The 18822-nt window shown below is 26.2% G+C and overlaps 2 protein-coding genes and 2 pseudogenes across 2 annotated transcripts; all 4 read right to left on the reverse strand.

Annotated features, from left to right (window-relative positions):
• Window positions 1-1471: 1471 nt before the first annotated feature.
• On the reverse strand, window positions 1472-2010 carry LOC131175892 (agamous-like MADS-box protein AGL29; annotated as a pseudogene).
• A 1586-nt stretch (window positions 2011-3596) lies between these two features.
• Window positions 3597-4859, reverse strand: LOC110668990 (acetolactate synthase, chloroplastic-like). Its single transcript, XM_058140580.1, has one exon. It carries the CDS (start codon window positions 4740-4742, stop codon window positions 3597-3599), a length of 1146 nt encoding a protein of 381 aa, XP_057996563.1. The 5' UTR covers window positions 4743-4859.
• A 6042-nt stretch (window positions 4860-10901) lies between these two features.
• Window positions 10902-11531, reverse strand: LOC110669027 (agamous-like MADS-box protein AGL29; annotated as a pseudogene).
• A 4187-nt stretch (window positions 11532-15718) lies between these two features.
• LOC110669025 (agamous-like MADS-box protein AGL61) lies at window positions 15719-16420 on the reverse strand. The gene has a single exon (XM_021830478.2). It carries the CDS (start codon window positions 16352-16354, stop codon window positions 15719-15721), a length of 636 nt encoding a protein of 211 aa, XP_021686170.2. The 5' UTR covers window positions 16355-16420.
• Between the last annotated feature and the right edge of the window lie 2402 nt (window positions 16421-18822).

Consider the following 18822-nt stretch of genomic DNA (forward strand, 5'->3'; position numbering starts at 1 on the left):
GAAATAATGTAATTATCAAATATATAATGCTAATTTATAAATTGTTTTGATATTTGTTGAATGCTTATCTTGATATTTTATAGTGTAAGTGATGAAGATTTTAATAATTATTAGCATCTAGATCATGTTATTTTTAAAAGAATTTAATTTACTGAAAGAAAAACTTATTGAAATTATTTAATTCACCAACATCATAGATAAAATGAATATGTATTCTGAGGAGGTAGTAGTGGGTATGATCTAATAATGTTGGATATAAGATACTCAGGTTTAACTTTCCTCTCCCCCATAATAATAATAATAATAATAATAATAATAATAATAATAATAATAATAATAATGTATTCTGAGATGAGAGGATGAATAATTTAATATTATATCTCATGGAATTCTTAAGAATAAAATAAAAATAGAAATAAATGAAAAAATTGCAAAAATATTCCAATTAAATTGGAACTCAAAAACTTTATAATTATAAAGATAATTTGAATATTATTTAATTAAAATTATAATTATATTATAAAGGAGAAATTGTCAAAAATGAAATTTGAATCTATGCCCTTTTAGACTTGTACTTATCATAGATTTGCGTGGACTCTCTCTGAACAATTTCAAACATTGGGCCATTTGCTGCACAAAGCTTGGGCTTGCAATGTGGATCCAATCCTCTGACAAACAAAACCTTGAAAGTGGGAGGAAAATGGAAATGTTGTGCTTCTTTATTTCTTTATCATTATTTTCCTTTTTTCATACATTATGCGGCGATGAATGAAATAAAATAAATAATAGAGGTTAAGAATAAACTATATATTTAATCTTTGATTACAAATATGCATCTCAATTTAAATAAAATTTCAAATTTTATGTCCTTCCCTTTTGTAAATAATAATAATAATAATAATAATAATAATAATAATAATAATAATAATAATAATAGCAAAAATGGAATTGCGAGTGGGGAGATAACATTGCTTCAAATAGCTGAATTGACTTGTAAATTCTCATAGAGTGTCTTTCTTTTTTGCTTGGATTAGTTCAATTCTTTTCATATCCATTTCTTTTTTTTTTTTCCCATTTTTATCTCCATTTCTACAAAATCATGTTTTAGAAACTAAAATTTACAAAAATTCAATTTATTTGATTTTTTTTATGAATTTTAATATTTAAAATGAAATAATTTAATTCTTTTTAATTAAAAAAAATATTTTTAAAAAATATAAATTAAATATAATTACATGAGAATTCAATTAATTTTTTTTATAAATAATTTATTTAAAAGAAAGTCTTAATTATTTCATCTACTTTCAAGTATGTATATTATTAAATCAAAACAAGAAAGAAACAACACATTGAGCGCATAACTCTATTTAGGAACATAGTCATTTTGTTGGAATATTATTAATTTTGGGATGGTGCTACGACAAATTAATTAAGTTCCCTCACTAAATAATATTTGAATTTTTCAAGAAACCTAAAGATGATTATTTAACTGTTCTTGAATACATTTTTTAGACAAGAGCAACATCGAAGAGGACGCCTCCATTTCTACAACGCGGGCTCTCATCTTCTTATGAAGCTTCTCTAGCTTTTTCTTGATCTTCAGAAGCTCATCAACACTCATCTCATCTAGGAGTTTTGGATTAATAGGTACCCCATTTGCTTTCATCGCCTTCTGAAGCTGTTTTTCTTCCTTGTTCTCGAATTGAAACTACCTCTGTAAGTCACTAAGCTATTTATTGAGCTTATCCAATCTACTCTCTGATTAGCAAAAAGCATAACCTTTCTTCAATCTCTTGCCCTGATCATTCACTTACAAACAGACTCAATGTTTTGGTGGCCAAATGACAAGGGTTTCCCTCCATGTGAGAAAACAACTATGACAATCCAGGCTGCGTAGAGGATTACAAGGTCATAAACCTTATTGAAAACACTAGTCTCGCGCTTAGAGAAAGCCACCTATTGATAACTGCTATCTTGCACCATCTTCATCTCTAGCTTTCTCCTACCCATTATTATTCTCACTCTCTTGAATTCAAGAATATTTTGGAGAGAAGGAAAAAAAAGAAGGATCAGTAACTCTCAATTGGGTTTATATAATTGGGAACTTGGGGGCATTTCTAATATTGGATTTTTGGTAACCAAGTAATAGTTGAGCTAATTTTATATAGGTTTTCATAGAGTGTTCCATTTGAAAAAAGTTATTAATTAGTCATATGGAAAATAAAATCAATTGTAGTTATTTTATATATGGGTATTAAAAGAAGAAGAAGAAAAAGAAGGTACTGGTACATTACATGAGTTTATTATCATGGATAAGTAGTGAGGTCCAATAATACAGTTACAGTACGGCACTCTAGATTAGCAAGGGAGAAGTGGCCTCTCCCATCAAGAAAAGTAGTCTTATTTTATTTATTTATTTATTTTATGGCTAGTGTCATTTTATTATTATTTTTAATTAATTATGCTGATAAATGATTTTAAGTTTTATTTTTATTAATTAACGTGTGAATTTTAAATCATACTGTAAAATTGTTTTAATTTCTTTTAATTTTAATATGAATGATTGATTTTCTATTAGATTAGAAAAGTGAATACTATCCTTTATTGTAATTTATAAAAGAGTAATATTTTCTTTAATGTTTAAAAACTCATTTATATTTTTTAATTTTATAAAAATTTAAATGAAATAGGAATTTTAGGGTTTGAATTTTTATCTCTTACTAGGGATGTATTCTTAAGCTTTATTTTTAATTTATTTAATAAACGAGTCTAATCACTAATTTGAGCATACTGTTATTCAATTTATTTATTCTTTAAATAAGTAAATTTATAAGTTTGTGAGATGGTTTGATTATAACTTCGTAAATTCACTTTTTTATAGGCTTATTAATAAACTCATTTATAGATTAATTTTCATTTAAATAAAATTTCAAATTTTATAATAATAATAATAATAATAATAATAATAATAATAATAATAATAATAATAAAATATTATTATTATTGCCGAAATCGAATTGCAAGCGGCAAATGAATTGTGGAGATAACTTACTTAAACTAAAAAGAATGAGCAGAATTGGCTTGTAAATTTTCAAAGAGTTTCTTTCCTTTTCGTTTGAATTAGTTCATTTCTTTTAATATAAGGGTTTTTTTTTTTTAATTTTTTTTTATCTCCATTTTTGCAAAACTATTTCTTTTAGGAACTAAAATTTTACATAAATTCAATTTAATTTACCTTTTTTTTATTAATTCCAATACTTGAAATGAAATATTTTAATTATTTTTATTTAAAATTATTTTAAAAAAATAATTATATGATAATTAAATTAAATTATTTTCTTATAAATGTTTTATTTCAAAGAAGGCCCTAATTATTTTGTCTTCTTTTAGTTATGTATCTAACTAAATCAAAACATATATAAAAGAAACAAAACACTAAGCACATAACTTTATTTAGGAACATAACCATCTTGTTGGATTATTATTAATTCGAGGATGGTGCTACTACAAATTAATTAAGTTCCCTCACTGTTAAATATTATTTGCATTTTTCAAAAAACCAAAAGATGATTATTTAGTTTTCTTGAATGTATTTCTTAGACGAGCAATAATGAAGAGGATGCCTCCATTTTCACATCGCAAGTTCTCATATTCCCACGAATTAATAATGCAAGCAACAAATCACTTCTATCCACTGAGTAGTTGGCATAAACAGTTCCATACATTCCAAGCATTTGCAATGATAATTCATGGCCAATTGGGAATGCTCCGAGCCCCATCAAAGTACTAGCCACTGGGATCCCAGTAAACTCAGCAAACTTCCTCAACTCTTCACTTGAATTTAAACACCCTCCTCCCACATATAACACTGGTTTCTTTGACTTAAAAATTAACTTCACAATCTGCTCCAAATGTGATTCCGATTCATTGGGCAGTTTAGGCAACCTCGACAAAATGTAATCGGGCAATTTAATAGGCGCATTCCAATTGGGAAGCGCTAATTGTTGTTGTATATCACTTGGTATATCAATCAGCACTGGGCCAGGACGTCCAGAGGTGGCTAAAAGGAAAGCTTCGCTTACAATTCTGGGAATATCATCGACATCAAGGACCAGGTAATTGTGCTTGGTTATTGGCCGAGTTACCTCAACTGTGGGAATTTCCTGGAATGCGCCGGTGCCGATCATGCAGCGAAGGACTTGGCCGGTGATAACCACAATAGGAATGCTATCAAGTAAAGCGTCTGCCAAGCCGCTGATGAGATTGGTGACGCCGGGTCCGGAGGTCGCAATGCAGACACCAGGCTTGCCAGAAGCACGCGCGTATCCCTCAGCTGCAAAGACCCCACCTTGCTCATGGCGCGGGAGGACATTACGAATTATTGGAGAACGAGTTAGGGCTTGGTGGATCTCCACGGATGCACCACCTGGATAAGCAAACACGACTGTGACCCCTTGGCGCTCCAGCGCTTCAACGAGGATGTCAGCGCCTTTTCTATCTTCATTAGGGGAAAATCTGGAAGGAGACACTTGAGGGATGGTGGTAGTGGAGGAGGGAGCAGGGGTTATGGGTTTAGAGACGGAGTTTGAGATGAGGAAAGAGCGGTGGGAAGGGGTCTTTTTGGGGTTGAGAAACAATAATGGCATGGTGAATCTGGAAATAGTGATTGACGACCAGGAGGAGGAAGAAAGGTGGGTAAAGGACATGGTGATAGTGTTGGTCGCAGAGGTAACCGCTTCCATGGTTGAGGGTGCAAGACCGAGCAAGCAGTAAGTTGCAAGTTCTGGCAGAAGAGCTTGTCTGGGAGAAAATCTTTGGAGGTGAGAGATCGTTTTTAAAGTACTGCCTTGGTTGGAGAAAGGTTTGTTTTAAAGGAGAAAAGGTTCCCGAAAATTTTTAAAATCCTCACTTTTTCGACTCATTAAAATTTTCATTTTATTTTTTATTATTTTATTTTACCTTGTTGTATAAAATATTTTCTCAGTCTATCTACGTACATTCTATCTAAATACACTAAAGTAATTAAATTTGAGAACTACAAATTATCAAGACGTGAAAAATATTATAAGAAAAACTATTATTTAATCTTTATATTTTAATAAAATTAATTATTTAATTTTTATATTTTATAAAATATATTATTTAATTATATATTTTATTTTCATTAAATTATTTAGTTTCTCGACGAAATTTTTCGTTATTCATACTATTTAAACTATTATTTAATCTCTTTATTTTTAAAAAAATTTATTAATTGATTTTGTATTTTAAAAATTACTACTATTTTATCCATCTATTTTAGAGAAATTAATTAGTTAGTTTATTGTATTTTAAAAAATATAATATTTTAAATAATATATTATTGAATAAAAATAGAAATTTTGATTGTTAGATACTAATCTGAATTTACTTTTTTTATTTAATTTTCAATTCACTTGACATCATTTTTTTTTATTTTTTTTTTACTAAAAAATGATTTTCCTTGATTATTTAAAAATTTAAAGAAATTAGCTAACTTTTTTGTTAAAACAACTTGTACTATTTTTATCAATAAATGAAAACAAAGAGAGAATGAGGGAGGTCGAGACAGACAGGTGTAAGTGTAAAAGAGAAAAAAAATGAAAGGAGAGAAAGAAAAATAAAGGAAGATAAGAGAAAAATAATAAAAAGGGAGAGAATTAGAATAGTTTATATATAAAAATAATAATAATAAGACTAAATAATTAACAAAGCTGAATTATAGGAGCTAATTAATGTGTTTTTTTAAATATAATGACTAATTAATTAGTTTTACTCAAATAAATGGACTAAATAATAGTTTAACTAATATTGACTAATGAAATAATTAACAGATGGATTAAAAAAGTTTAACGTAAGTAAAAAATAAAAATTAAATAGTATATTTTTAAAAAATAAAAATTAAATAATTAATTTTATGAAATTAGGAATAAATGTTAGTCAAAGAAAAGATGTTTAGGTATAATTCATTGTCAAATTAGGAATAAATTTAGTTAATGAAAAGATAATGTAGATTGTTAACGAAAAATCCGGAGAATGTTGCAGAAAGTCCTTCCTTTAAATTTAAAAATTACAAACTCACGACAATGACTTATGCAATCATTATATCCCACAAACACATATACCTAATGCTATAATGCATTGTAAAATTAGAAAAATAAATGCTTCTTAAAGAAAAAATCATGAAAGATGATTAATAATTAAAATATATAATTTCAGTACTATTACCTAAAAATTATTGATAATAAGTACTCATAACACTATATTATGTCAAGTGTGTTACTTTCTCCCATATAATTATATTTTTATAAATGAATACTGATATAAAGAGAAAATATATACTATTTAGGATAATTTATATAACCCTTTCTGAAATTCTTTATTATTATTAGATTAAAGTTTTTTTTTTTAATTATCTTTCATAAAATGGTTCAATGGGGTGATGAAGCTGAGTAGGAGTTACGAGTTGAGGTCCTTGGAAGTTTTGTTTTTGGATTTTTTTTTCTTTTAAATGCAATTCATTGGATTATCAAGGTTTGTTGAGTAAATCATGATGAGTAAAAGGCCCAACAATCAAACATGTATAACAATTTAAGCCCATAGAAACCTAGCCTTAGGAAACCACCCATCAGCATGGCAAAACCGTTGAATTCCCTTCATTACATAGGAACTAGAAATTGCCATTAATTGACACAACCAAGAGCCGAAGCTGATGCAGCAATTGAGGGAGAAAAATCAGAAGCATCAAAAGTAAAAATGGTAACATGACCATCTGAATCTCCGGAGTACAAGAAGCAAAATTATCCAATCACTGCTGGACCCAAGCCACCAGAACCATTCAATTGCTACATTCGTTACATGGGAGAAGGTGGGTTGAAAACGCAAAAGTCTAAGGCGTTTCAGTTTGTCAAAGTCTTAGGCCGGCCATTTGCATGTCTAATCCGATGGAGTCTTTTGCATTCAGGAACAAAATTACGTTGTAAGTAGGGGGAGTTTTCAAAATTATAATTTTATCTATAAATTTTAATATTTTTTTTATTGAATATATGCAAGTTAGTGTATTTAAAAAGAAAACTACTATTTCGCCAATATTCTTATTTCTATTTTTTTTTTCATTTGCACTTTATGTAAATACACTAAATTATACGTTTATAAAAATTTTTTTCTTATGTATTATATTAATTTTTAATAATATTTTTAATAAAATTTAAAAATATTATTAAAATTTATGCAAATACATCTTAATAAATGTTAAAGTCTAATTTTAAATAATTAAGATTTAATTAATTAATTTTCTTTATTTATATCAATATATTTTATATTTATATATATTTAATTAATTTTTTAATAACTCAACTATCTCAATTGCTTTGGACGATTTATAGGCTAATTATTAGATATACCGGTTAATGGACTAATAAAAAGGTAATTATTAAATTACTTTTTTACTGTTATGATGTGAATTATATGAAAATTATGAAGGTGTTGCATTCCACTTTTTAGGATGCATTAGTTTTAGATAATTATAGAAATTATGCTTAAAATAGGTATTTTACTCACAGACGTAAACTGAGGTCACTGTAGTGGCTAGGCGGAGAAGGAAGGCTGTCCCGGCTCACTTGACAATTATGTTACAATTATTTAATATAATTGACTCAATATAAGTTAAAAAAAAAAAACCAAAGACACCCTAAATTGTGCCGAAAATCTGGCAGAATTCCCTTTTATACTTGAGACCTAACCAACCTGTAAAATGGCTTAAAAATACACTTCTATATCTATAAAGTCATATAACCATATCTCAATCACATCACATGGTCCCTCCTGGGCGCATCTAAACAGTCAATAATCACAATTTTAAAAAATTATAATTTTATCTCTACAACTAACCCTTTTTGCAAAAACTACCCAAATAAACTCTAAAAATTTTAAATTTTTTCTCGCGGTCTTTAACAATATTACTAAGCTAATATAAAAGGAATTATAATTTTCTAACTACACATGAATATTTTATGAAATTCTATTCTAAACCCAGCACTATAAAATTGAAGGAACTCGGAGTTTGGGTTTACCTTTATCAATTCTGATGCTTGAAACGCGTCCGGGGCATCTGGAAATGATAAGATAGCCTATAACTTTAACTCGATTTTGAAGTTATTTCAACAGCTTATCTGCTCAGTTCGAAATTGTAAATCCGGGCGACGGTTGAATTGCCATGAAATGAAAGTACGTACTCAAAGCCCACGACACCAGGAATTAGATTAAAATATTTATATTTACATATAAAATAATTATTTAAAAATTAAAATTGTTACAAGAAATGCAAGTTTTATACATTATTTTAACAATATATTTATATATTTTATTAAAATTATAATATTTAAATATGTAAAAATATAAAAATAAATTATCTTTAATAAAAAAAAATAATCAATTATTGTGCAGGGTGAGTTGCAGAATTTCGGGGAGGAGAGAATATTTTCCATTCTCCCCCTCGCACAAATCAAGGTCGGGATAAAGTTGGGGAAAATTGATCGGATTTAGAATAGGGCGAGACGGGCTCGTGAACTTTTGCTATCTCTATATAACACTTCAAGGTTTTTTTTTTTTTTTTTTAAAGAGGAGGATTTGAGAGAATAAAATTCAGTTAGATGGACATTCGGAGAACGCTAATCTATGGCTTCCTGGAAGATAACAGGAGGAGGAAAGGAAATAGAAATTTTGGTGAAAAGTAAGAAATGGAGAAGGGAGAGTGGATCCTTTTCTTTGGCTGGATTATTTATTTTCTTTTTTCAAATATTTGGTCCACATATTGCCATGTGTCATCTATTGGGTGATGTAGGGAAAATTTACTCGTAACTCCTCCCTCCCTTGTCTATTGAGTTCTTATCTAAATCTATGGCTTTTAACTTTCATTAATACAAACCCAAAACTTTTTATTTTCATTCTAAGAATATCAATATTAATCAATGATACAAGTATAGTACGTTTGGGTACTCATGATGGTCCCCTTGCTATTTCTTCTCTGTTCTTGAATCTCTCTACTGTTTTTTTTTTCTTCTTCTTTTTATTTGGTTAATTCTTTTTTGTCCTTACTTTGTTTATCTTCTTATTTTAGAGGCTTCTAGAACATGGGTGTTACAGTATGTCTAACTGGTTGTTCAATTATATTCCATTTGATGACTATCTTAGGAAGTGGGCCAAATTCGACAAGTTGAAGGAAGAAGTTGATTATGATTTAGGCATATTTGCCGGAGATTGGGTGGGCAAACTTGAAAAGGCCACGGACTCTCACCCCGAGTGGAGAGAAAGTTTGGAGGATCTGTTGCCTAATGCCTCATCATGTCACCCTGTCAATATTAGGTATTATACATGCATGTGTTCTTTTTTCCCTTGAAATAATGTAATTATCAAATATATAATGCTAATTTGTAAATTGTTTTGGCACTTGTTGAATGCTTATCTTGATATTTTATAGTGTAAGTGATGAAGATTTTAATAATTATTGGCATCTAGATCATGTTATTTTTAAAATAACTTAATTTACTGAAAGAAAAACTTATTGAAATCATTTAATTCATTAACAACATGAATAAAATGAATATATATTCTGATGGAGGTAGTAATGGGTATAATCTAATTATAGCTATATATATGTTGGATATAAGGTACTCGGGTTTAGCTTTCCTCACCCCTTCTAATGATAATAATAATAATAATAATAATAATAATAATAATAATAATAATAATAATAATAATAATAATGTATTCTGAGATGGGAGGATGAATAATTTAATATTATATCTCATGGAATTCTTAAGAATAAAATAAAAATAGAAATAAATGAAAAAATTGCAAAAAAAATTCCAATTAAATTGGAACTCAAAAACTTTATAATTATAAAGATGATTTGAGTATTATTTAATTAAAATTATAATTATATTATAAAGGAGAAATTGTCAAAAATGAAATTTGAACCTATGCCCTTTTAGACTAAAACTTATGATAGTTTTGGGTGGACTCTCTAAGTACAATTTCAAACATTGGGCCATTAGCTGCACAAAGCTGGGGCTTCCAATGAGGATCCAAGTCCTGTGACAAATAAAACCTTGGAAGTTGGAGGAAAATGGAAATGTTATACTTCTTTACTTCTTTATTATTATTTTCTTTTTTTCATACATTATGCGGCGATGAATGAAATAAATTAAATAATAGAGGTTAAGCATAAACCATATATTTAATCTTTGATTACAAATATACATCTCAATTTAAATAAATTTTCAAATTTTATGTCCTTCTCTTTTGTAAATAATAATAATAATAATAATAATAATAAAAGCAAAAATGGAATTGCAAGTGGGATGACATTGCTTAAACAAGAAAAAATAGCTGAATTGACTTGTAAATTCTCATAGGATGTCTTTCTTTTTTGTTTGGATTAGTTCAATTCTTTTCATATCCATTTCTTCTTTTTTTTTTTTTATCTCCATTTCTACAAAATCATTTTTTAGAAATTAAAATTTTACAGAAATTCAATTTATTTGAATTTTTTTTTTTGCTAATTTTAATATTTAAAATGAAATAATTTAATTCTTTTTAATTAAAAAATTATTTTTTAAAAAATAAAAATTAAATATGATTATGTAAAAATTTAATTAAATTCATTTCTTATAAATAATTTATTTAAGAAAAAGCCTTAATTATTTTGTCTACTTTTCAATCATGTATCTTACTAAATCAAAACAACAAAGAAACAAAACATTAAGCTCATAACTCTATTTAGGAACATAACCATCTTATTGGATTATTATTAATTTTGGGATGGTGCTACTACAAATTAATTAAGTTCCCTCACTAACTAATATTTGCATTTTTCAAGAAACCTAAAGGTGATTATTTAATTTTTCTTGAATACATTTTTCAGACAAGAGTGGCATCGAAGAGAACGCCTTCATTTCTATAACGCGAGCTCTCACCTTCTCATGAAGCTTCTCTAGCTTTTTCTTGATCTTCAGAAGCTCATCAATGCTCATCTCATCTAAGATTTGCATTAATAGGTATCCCATTTACTTTCATTGCCCTTCTATCTTTCTTTCTCTCGAACTGAAATTGTCTCTATTTATTGAGTATCTCCGATCTATTATCTGATTAGCAAAAAATATAACTTTTCTTCAACCTCTTGCCTTGATCGTTCAAAAATCGCTTAGAAACAGACTTAACGTTTGGGTGGTCAAATGAAAAGGGTTTCCTCCATGTGAGAAAACAACTATGGCAATCTAGGCTGCGCAGAGGATTGCAGCTCATGAGCCTTATTGAAAACACTAGTCTTGCGCTTAAAGAAAGCCACCTACTGAGAATTGTTATTTTTCACCATATTCATCTCTAGCTTCCTCCTACCTATTATTATTTTCGCTCTCTTGAATTCAAAATATTTTGGAGAGAAGAGAAAGAAAAGAAGGATTGATAAATCTCAATGCGTGGATGGATTTATATGGTTGGGAACTTGAGGGCATTTCTAATATTGGATTTTTTGGTAACCAAGTAATAGTTGAGCTAATTTTATATAGGTTTTCATAGCGTGTTCCATTTGAAAAATTTATTAATTAGTCATATGAGAAGAAGAAGAAGAAGAAGAAGAAGAAGGCATAGGCACATTACATGAATTTATGATTATAGATAAGTAGTGAGGCCCAATTATGCAGTTGTAGTATGACACCCTAAATTAGCAAGAGTGAGGTGACCTCTACCATCAAGAAAAGTAGTCCCATTTTATTTATTTATTTATTTTATGGCTGGTATCATTTTATTATTTTTTAAATTAATTGTGCTGATAAATGAATTTAAGTTTTATTTTTATTAATTAAAGCGTGAATTTCAAATCATACTGTAAAATTGTTTTAATTGCTTTTAATTTTTATATGAAGGATTTGTTTTCTATTAAATTAGAAAAGTGAAAACTATCCTGTGCTGTTGAATCTTTATCTCTTACTAAGGGTGTAAGTGACCTGAACTTGAGCTTTATTTTTAGTTTATTTAAAAAATAATTCAAATTATTAATTTGAGCTTATTATTACTATTTTGTGTATATTCGTAATTTAGTAAATTTATAAGCTTGTGAGATGGCTCAATTATAGGTTCGTAAATTCACTTATTTATATGCTTATTAATCAAATTTATAAACTAATTATATATATATATATATATATATATATATATATATATATATATATATATATATATATATATATTGGCAATTATAGTTTAACTAATAGTGTCATCATATTTATTAATTTAATTATTATAATTTACTGAGTTATCATTAATTGTATTTTAGATAATAATTAATAAAATTAATAATTTTTTAGTATTTTAATTAATTAAATTTGATGAGTTGAGTTTGAATTCATGAATACATGCCTATTTGAAGCTGTTGTTAAGAAAAATAATTTTTTTTTAAATATATTAGTTAGAGGTTATTAAAAAATAATTTAAAATTAAATTTAATAAATTTTAATAATAATAATAACATTAAAATAAAAAATAATTTTTTTCTAAAATATTTTTTCAATATTTAAAATGATACTGTTTTTTCCTAAAAAATAAGATTTTGTCCCTCTAACCTTAATGCTAAACTCATTTTATAATTTTTAATTTTACAAAATTTAAATGAAATGCAATTTTTAGGATTTAAATACTTATCTCTTATTAAACTGAACTCATACTTTATTTTTAATTTATTTAATAAACAAGTCCAACTATTAATTTGAGCTTACTATTATTTAGTTTCTTTGTGCTTATAAATTAGTAAATTTATAAATTTATGTATTAACTTATTCACAGATTTGTAAATCGACTTATTTATCAGCTTATTAGTCAATTTATATATATAATTTAATTAATCATCGTAATTATTAAATTAATTATTATATTTTATTGGGTTATCATTAATTGTGTTTTAGAAAATAATGAATAAAAATTATAAATTTTTAGTATTTCAACAAATTAAATTTGATGAATTGAGTTTAGGTTCATGAATGTAACCAAATTTTTTTTTTTTTAGTAATATTTTGATGCTAATTAAAAAAAAAGAAAGTTCATGAACATAATACACGAATTGAGCTTACTAATTTAGTAAATGAATTAATAATATACTAATTTAAGTTTCTAAATATATAAATACCACGTTTATTTGGAAATAGATAAGAGTGCTAATATGCGATGCTCACGCTGTAATTTTTAAGTTTTTAGGCTGCCTAAATAGAAAGGTACAATCATATATTATAGGTACAAAATCTCTATTATTGATTTCTATCATATAAAGTTATATTATAACGTGAGAATATCCAAAAATATAAAATAAAATCTATTGAATTTAATATTTATTTTGATTAATTAAAGTGTGAAATTTAAATCACATTACAAATAAAATTATTACAAATGTTTTTTTTTTTTTAATTTTAACATTAATGATTTGTTTTCTATTAAATTAAAAAAACGAAAAGTATCATGTGTTGTAATTTATAAAAGAGTAATATTGTATTAATCAGTTTACATATGCTTGTAAATTAGTACATTTATAAATTTTTGTGTCGACTCATTTATAAGTTTGTAAATTCGATTATTTACAGGTTATATATATATATATATATATATATATATATATATATATATAAAAGGTAATTATAATATAATTAATTGTATTTATTAAATTAATTATTATATTTATTGGGTTGTCATTAATTGTGTTTTAAAAATAATCAATAAAAATTATAATTTTTTAGTACAAATTAAATTTGATGAGCAGAGTTTAAGTTCATGAATGTAATAAAGTTTTGGTTTTTTTTTTTTTAATTTGAGTAAAATTTTGATGTTTATAAAAAAAAATGTTCATGAACATAATATATGAATTAAATATAAATTGCGCTTACTAATTTAATAAAAAAAAATTAAATGTGAATGTAATTTAAATTGAATTCGAGTCCAATAAAATTTAAATAAATATAAATTGAGTTTTAGCTGAAAATTTCATAAGTTGTGTTTAAACTCTTTAAAACACAGTTTTGCTATTCACCCAATCCAATGGTTAAAAAAATAAATAAATAAATAAAGTTATATTATAATGTGGGAGAATATTCAAAAATATAAATTAAAATCTATTTATTCTCTTTTTATTCTTTTTACATTATACTCTCATCCTTTTATAGAGTTATTGTCTTATTTTTTTAAAAAAAAAATAATGAAAAACACATTATCATAATCCAGATTAATTAAGATATATTCACGTTTATATATCTTTAGTATAAATTATTGGCAAATGTAAAATTTTATGCTTTAATTTTAGAGTTAATTAGAAATAATAATAAAAAATATTAAAATGATCATTAAAAAAAATAAGAGCTAAAAATATTTAATAATTTTATGAATAATTGATTTTTTTTTTTTTACTTCAAAGATTAAATAATGAAAAATATAAAATTTCAATATGTCTATTTATCTATTTTAAAATTAATGAGAAATAGGAGGAATGAGTAGAACTATGTTAGGACCATAATTTTATATTTTTTCTATACTTGCAAATGATTTTTCCTTTAAAATTTTATTTTTAGGATTAAATTTTTTATTTAGTTATATTAATTTATTCAAATCATAAGTAATTAATTATAATTTAATTTGATTTATTAAAATTATTATAATATATTTTCATTTTTAGCTTGTATTAATTTTATAATTATTCTCAACCTTCATTAATTTTATTTATTTTATTAATAAGACAATCACTTATTATATTATATAATAAAAAATGAAATTGACCTCATTCATTATTCTTTTATATGATTTACTATATTTTCTGAATAGTTAGTAGTTATATTATTTTTTCAATTTTAATAAATAAATTGACCGGAACTAAATCGTAATTAATCAAACATATAGATGATTTGAATCGTGATTGAATTGTCCGAAATTGACTAATTTAATCCTTGACTAAAATTGAATTTTTTTCATTTAAAAATTAAAAAATTTAAAAAATAAATTATTAAATTTTATTAGAATCGAATCAAACTAAATTAAATTAAAATAGAAACCATAACTTGAATTAAAACTGAAAGCTTAAAGGATTGAGAAATGACTAACACCATATTTATATCAACTAAATAATTCACGATATTCCAAACCTCACACAAAATTAATAAACCTTTTGCCAAAATTATTAGTAGCCTAAAAAAATCAAATCCTTTCAGCTTTTAACCATTGAAAATCTAATGCAAGAGATTTTTTTTTATTATCTTGAAAATTTTGAAAAGCAATTGAAATAATGATTTTCAAAATTTGAATTTTTATAAGGTGATCAAATTAAATTGTTAACTCAATAACACTAAAAAAATCTGAATAATACTAAAAAATTTTCTTCCAAACTGAATTAAAAAAGATTGCAAGCTTCCCTTGTGGTGCTTTACTTGGAGTAAGACTCCATGGCTTTATTAGTTATATTTTTGAATATATTAACAACAAGACTTCTTCCATTCTATATATCGAAAATTAAAGAACAAAAATATTTCATTCAGTTCAATCATATGCAATTTTATAATATAGTAGAACAACAGCTCTCTCATAATAATTAAGTTAAACTTGCTTGGCTCTCCTCTTATGCATTCATTATAACTTGAAAACTAAAATTTAAAGAAAAAAAAAAGAAAATTATTTAAAAATACCTGCGCCCATAACCACATCCATGAGGGAAAGAAGAAGCAGCAGGATCATTCTGCAGATTGGCATTATTAGAAGCAAATATTGGATTCCTGGAGGAAAAGGGTCCATTAATTTTCCTGCATAAATTACTGTGAAGCTCTTCCAACACAAAATTCATTTGGTGAAGTTCTTGAAAGTTAAGCTCATCCACAGGAGCTTCCCACCAATAACTCTGCTGCTGCTGCTGCTGCTGCCGCCTCCCTTTCCCTCTGATCATCATCTGCTTCAACATGTTTCCTCGCTCTTTCTCAGCTTCCAGTTGGCTAAGCATTTCACTATACTGCTGGTTTAGCTCGTCAATCCTCATCTTCCTATGAGCCTCCACCAGAGGGTATGTATTGTCTTTAGGCGGTGGGTTCTCAAGGAAACGATTTGCCATGGATTCTATAGATGGTTGGCCAAAGGAGAAGGGCTTGCCTGCCGGTGAAAACACTAGCACACCAACCTCTGCACCACAAAGTGTAACTAATTCACTTGCCTTCTTGTAAATCCCAGATCTGCGTTTAGAGAAAGCGATTAGCCTGTCATCTTCGTTCTCTATTCTCTTCATTGTGATCTTTTGCCTCCCTTTGGTTTGCTTGCCTGCCATTGGTCGCAAAAAGTTGAGCTTCTGTATGTGGGCTTGTGTTGGTGTTGATGCATGTAATGCGTATACATACATACATATATATTGGCAAATTTTTCAAGTGATTAAATGGAGTAAGATCATGTAATTATGTTTAGGGTTGGCCTCTTTCCATAGTTTGCACCTTGTTTTCTATGGAGGGTAAATATTTTAGTCAGCAATTTTACAATTCTCAGTTTAACTTGCTCTGATATTTCTGGTTGGCACCTTAAATCTCTCTCTCTCTCTCTCTCTCTCTCTCTCTCTCTCTCTGTTTTTTATTTGTCTCTCTGTTTTTATTTTATTTTAGTTTAAAATTTCTTAAATGATGAATTTCTACATGAGGATAATTTTTTTAATGGACAGAATAATAATTAATTAGCTACATAAATACACCGTATTTAAAATTATTTAAATGTTAATAATCAAAATTTAATAAAAAAATTACTTAAAATAAAATTAAAATTTTCTTCAAAATTCAAATCTTAATTAATAAGATTAAAAAAATCAATAAGTTAATTTTTTTTTCCACAAATGGTGAAGAATTTATTGTTGATCTATTTCCTAAACTATCATTTATTTTTAGGATATATTTCCTAAAATATCATTGGTATTTAAATAAATATGCATAAATGTAACCACGCAAATAAATACACACTTTTTTTTTTAATTTTGTTTTGGGATTTTAATTCAATGCATTGAAAATTATTCTAATGTCACTAACTTAAAAATATCGATAAATTCACATTTTTTAAAAAAATTAAAGACATATTTAATGATATATATGCACAATCTTAATTAAAATTTCCAAATTTTCATTTCATCTTCCTAAAGAGGAAAATTCAGCTCAATTTTTTGAAAAATTGCCAATTTTAGGTGGTCCCTACTTAAAATATACAGAAAATTAATAAAGAAGTTCTGAATTGGAATCTTTGCATTTACTTATTTTAAAAATTTATCAATTTTATGATGAGACTTTTTATAAGAAAGATTGCTAATTTTAAATACTTAAATTTTAATTAAGGAACTCAAATAAATATATAATAAGTGGATTCTACTGTACATCCTATATATTAAATCTATGACGAACTCGATTTATATAAGAAAAATCTATAACATCAAATCATATTATTAAAATTTACTCTAGTGAAACATCGCATCAATTAAACTAGAGAGATAGCAGATATATACACAAAAATTGATTTTTTGTTTATTGATTTTCAAAAAATTGTGGCACTAAATTAAAATCTCTAGCTCTATTATTCTAAAATATGATTGTTATAATAATATTTAATAATCGAATTTTTTTTAAGGGATAAGAAGTGTAAAAATTATTAAAACCCTCTTAATATTTTTTAATATTTATACTTGCCTCATTATTCTTATAAAATTGAATTAAATAAATATCAATTTTTTAATTTCATGACATCTTAGTTTTTAGTTCTCAATTCAAACTATTTTTTCATCCTTGAAAAATGTAAGAAACTAATATCCCATAGCAAAAGATTAAGAAGCTATTTTCTTTAAAAAAGACAGGAATTAAAATGTAATGTAAAGGTAATTAAAATATACAATCTTATAAAATTTAAAAGCTATTTAATTTAGTTTCAAATAATAAGGATGGAATGTGAATTTTACTTAATACTAGCTTTTGTGTGTGTGTGTCTCTCTCTCTCTCTCACACACACACACATATATATATATATATATTTGGTAATCATGAGTATTTAAATTTGAAATTATATTTATGTTTTATACTTTTTTTTCTTTAATTACAAATTTAAATTAGCTTTATTTTAAATGATAAGCATAAATGATTTTCACAAATAATATTTGTTACGACCCAACCTATGGGCCGCCCGGCACTAGGACCTGAGTTAGCATAAAGCCCCCGAAGCCCATAGTAAACCTTACTGTTCTCAAACCCATGACCAGACCCACAATTTAGGCCCAATATGCATATAAAATAATTTAAGTTAAACTGTTATAATTTTATTTCGGGCCAACTTAACCCAGTAATTACCAGAAACTAAATTAGAGGAGCCCAGCTCAACCCTGTTAAATCATTTATAAACTATTTAAAACTCATAAAAAATTTTCATTTGTTAGCGTAAAAACTTAAATTCATGTAGTCCCTGTCAGGATTAATGCTACTACTAGTACATGCAGAGTTCTAAATTATAAATTTAGATAATAATAATACAGTTAAAAAATTTTTATTTTCATAACCTGCGAGGAAAGGAACAAGTTATTCTGAAAAAAAGATCTTCTCCTGTAGCCTAGAAAAATATGATGAACATGAGTGAGCGTTCAATTCAGAGAGTAAAATATCAATTTTAACCATAATATCTATATCTATCTAAAACTAATGCACCTTGTAGAGTGAAATGCAACATCGTCAATATTTTTATATCATAACAACAAAAAGGAAATTTGGAGCACTCACACACACC

The sequence above is a fragment of the Hevea brasiliensis genome, chromosome 18 (assembly GCF_030052815.1).
Source record: "Hevea brasiliensis isolate MT/VB/25A 57/8 chromosome 18, ASM3005281v1, whole genome shotgun sequence".
Taxonomy (NCBI): Eukaryota; Viridiplantae; Streptophyta; class Magnoliopsida; order Malpighiales; family Euphorbiaceae; genus Hevea; species Hevea brasiliensis.

Bases quoted from the DNA above. Each gene is read 5' to 3' on its own strand.
- LOC110668990 (XM_058140580.1), bottom strand. From the start codon at position 4,742: ATGGAAGCGGTTACCTCTGCGACCAACACTATCACCATGTCCTTTACC.
- LOC110669025 (XM_021830478.2), bottom strand. From the start codon at position 16,354: ATGGCAGGCAAGCAAACCAAAGGGAGGCAAAAGATCACAATGAAGAGA.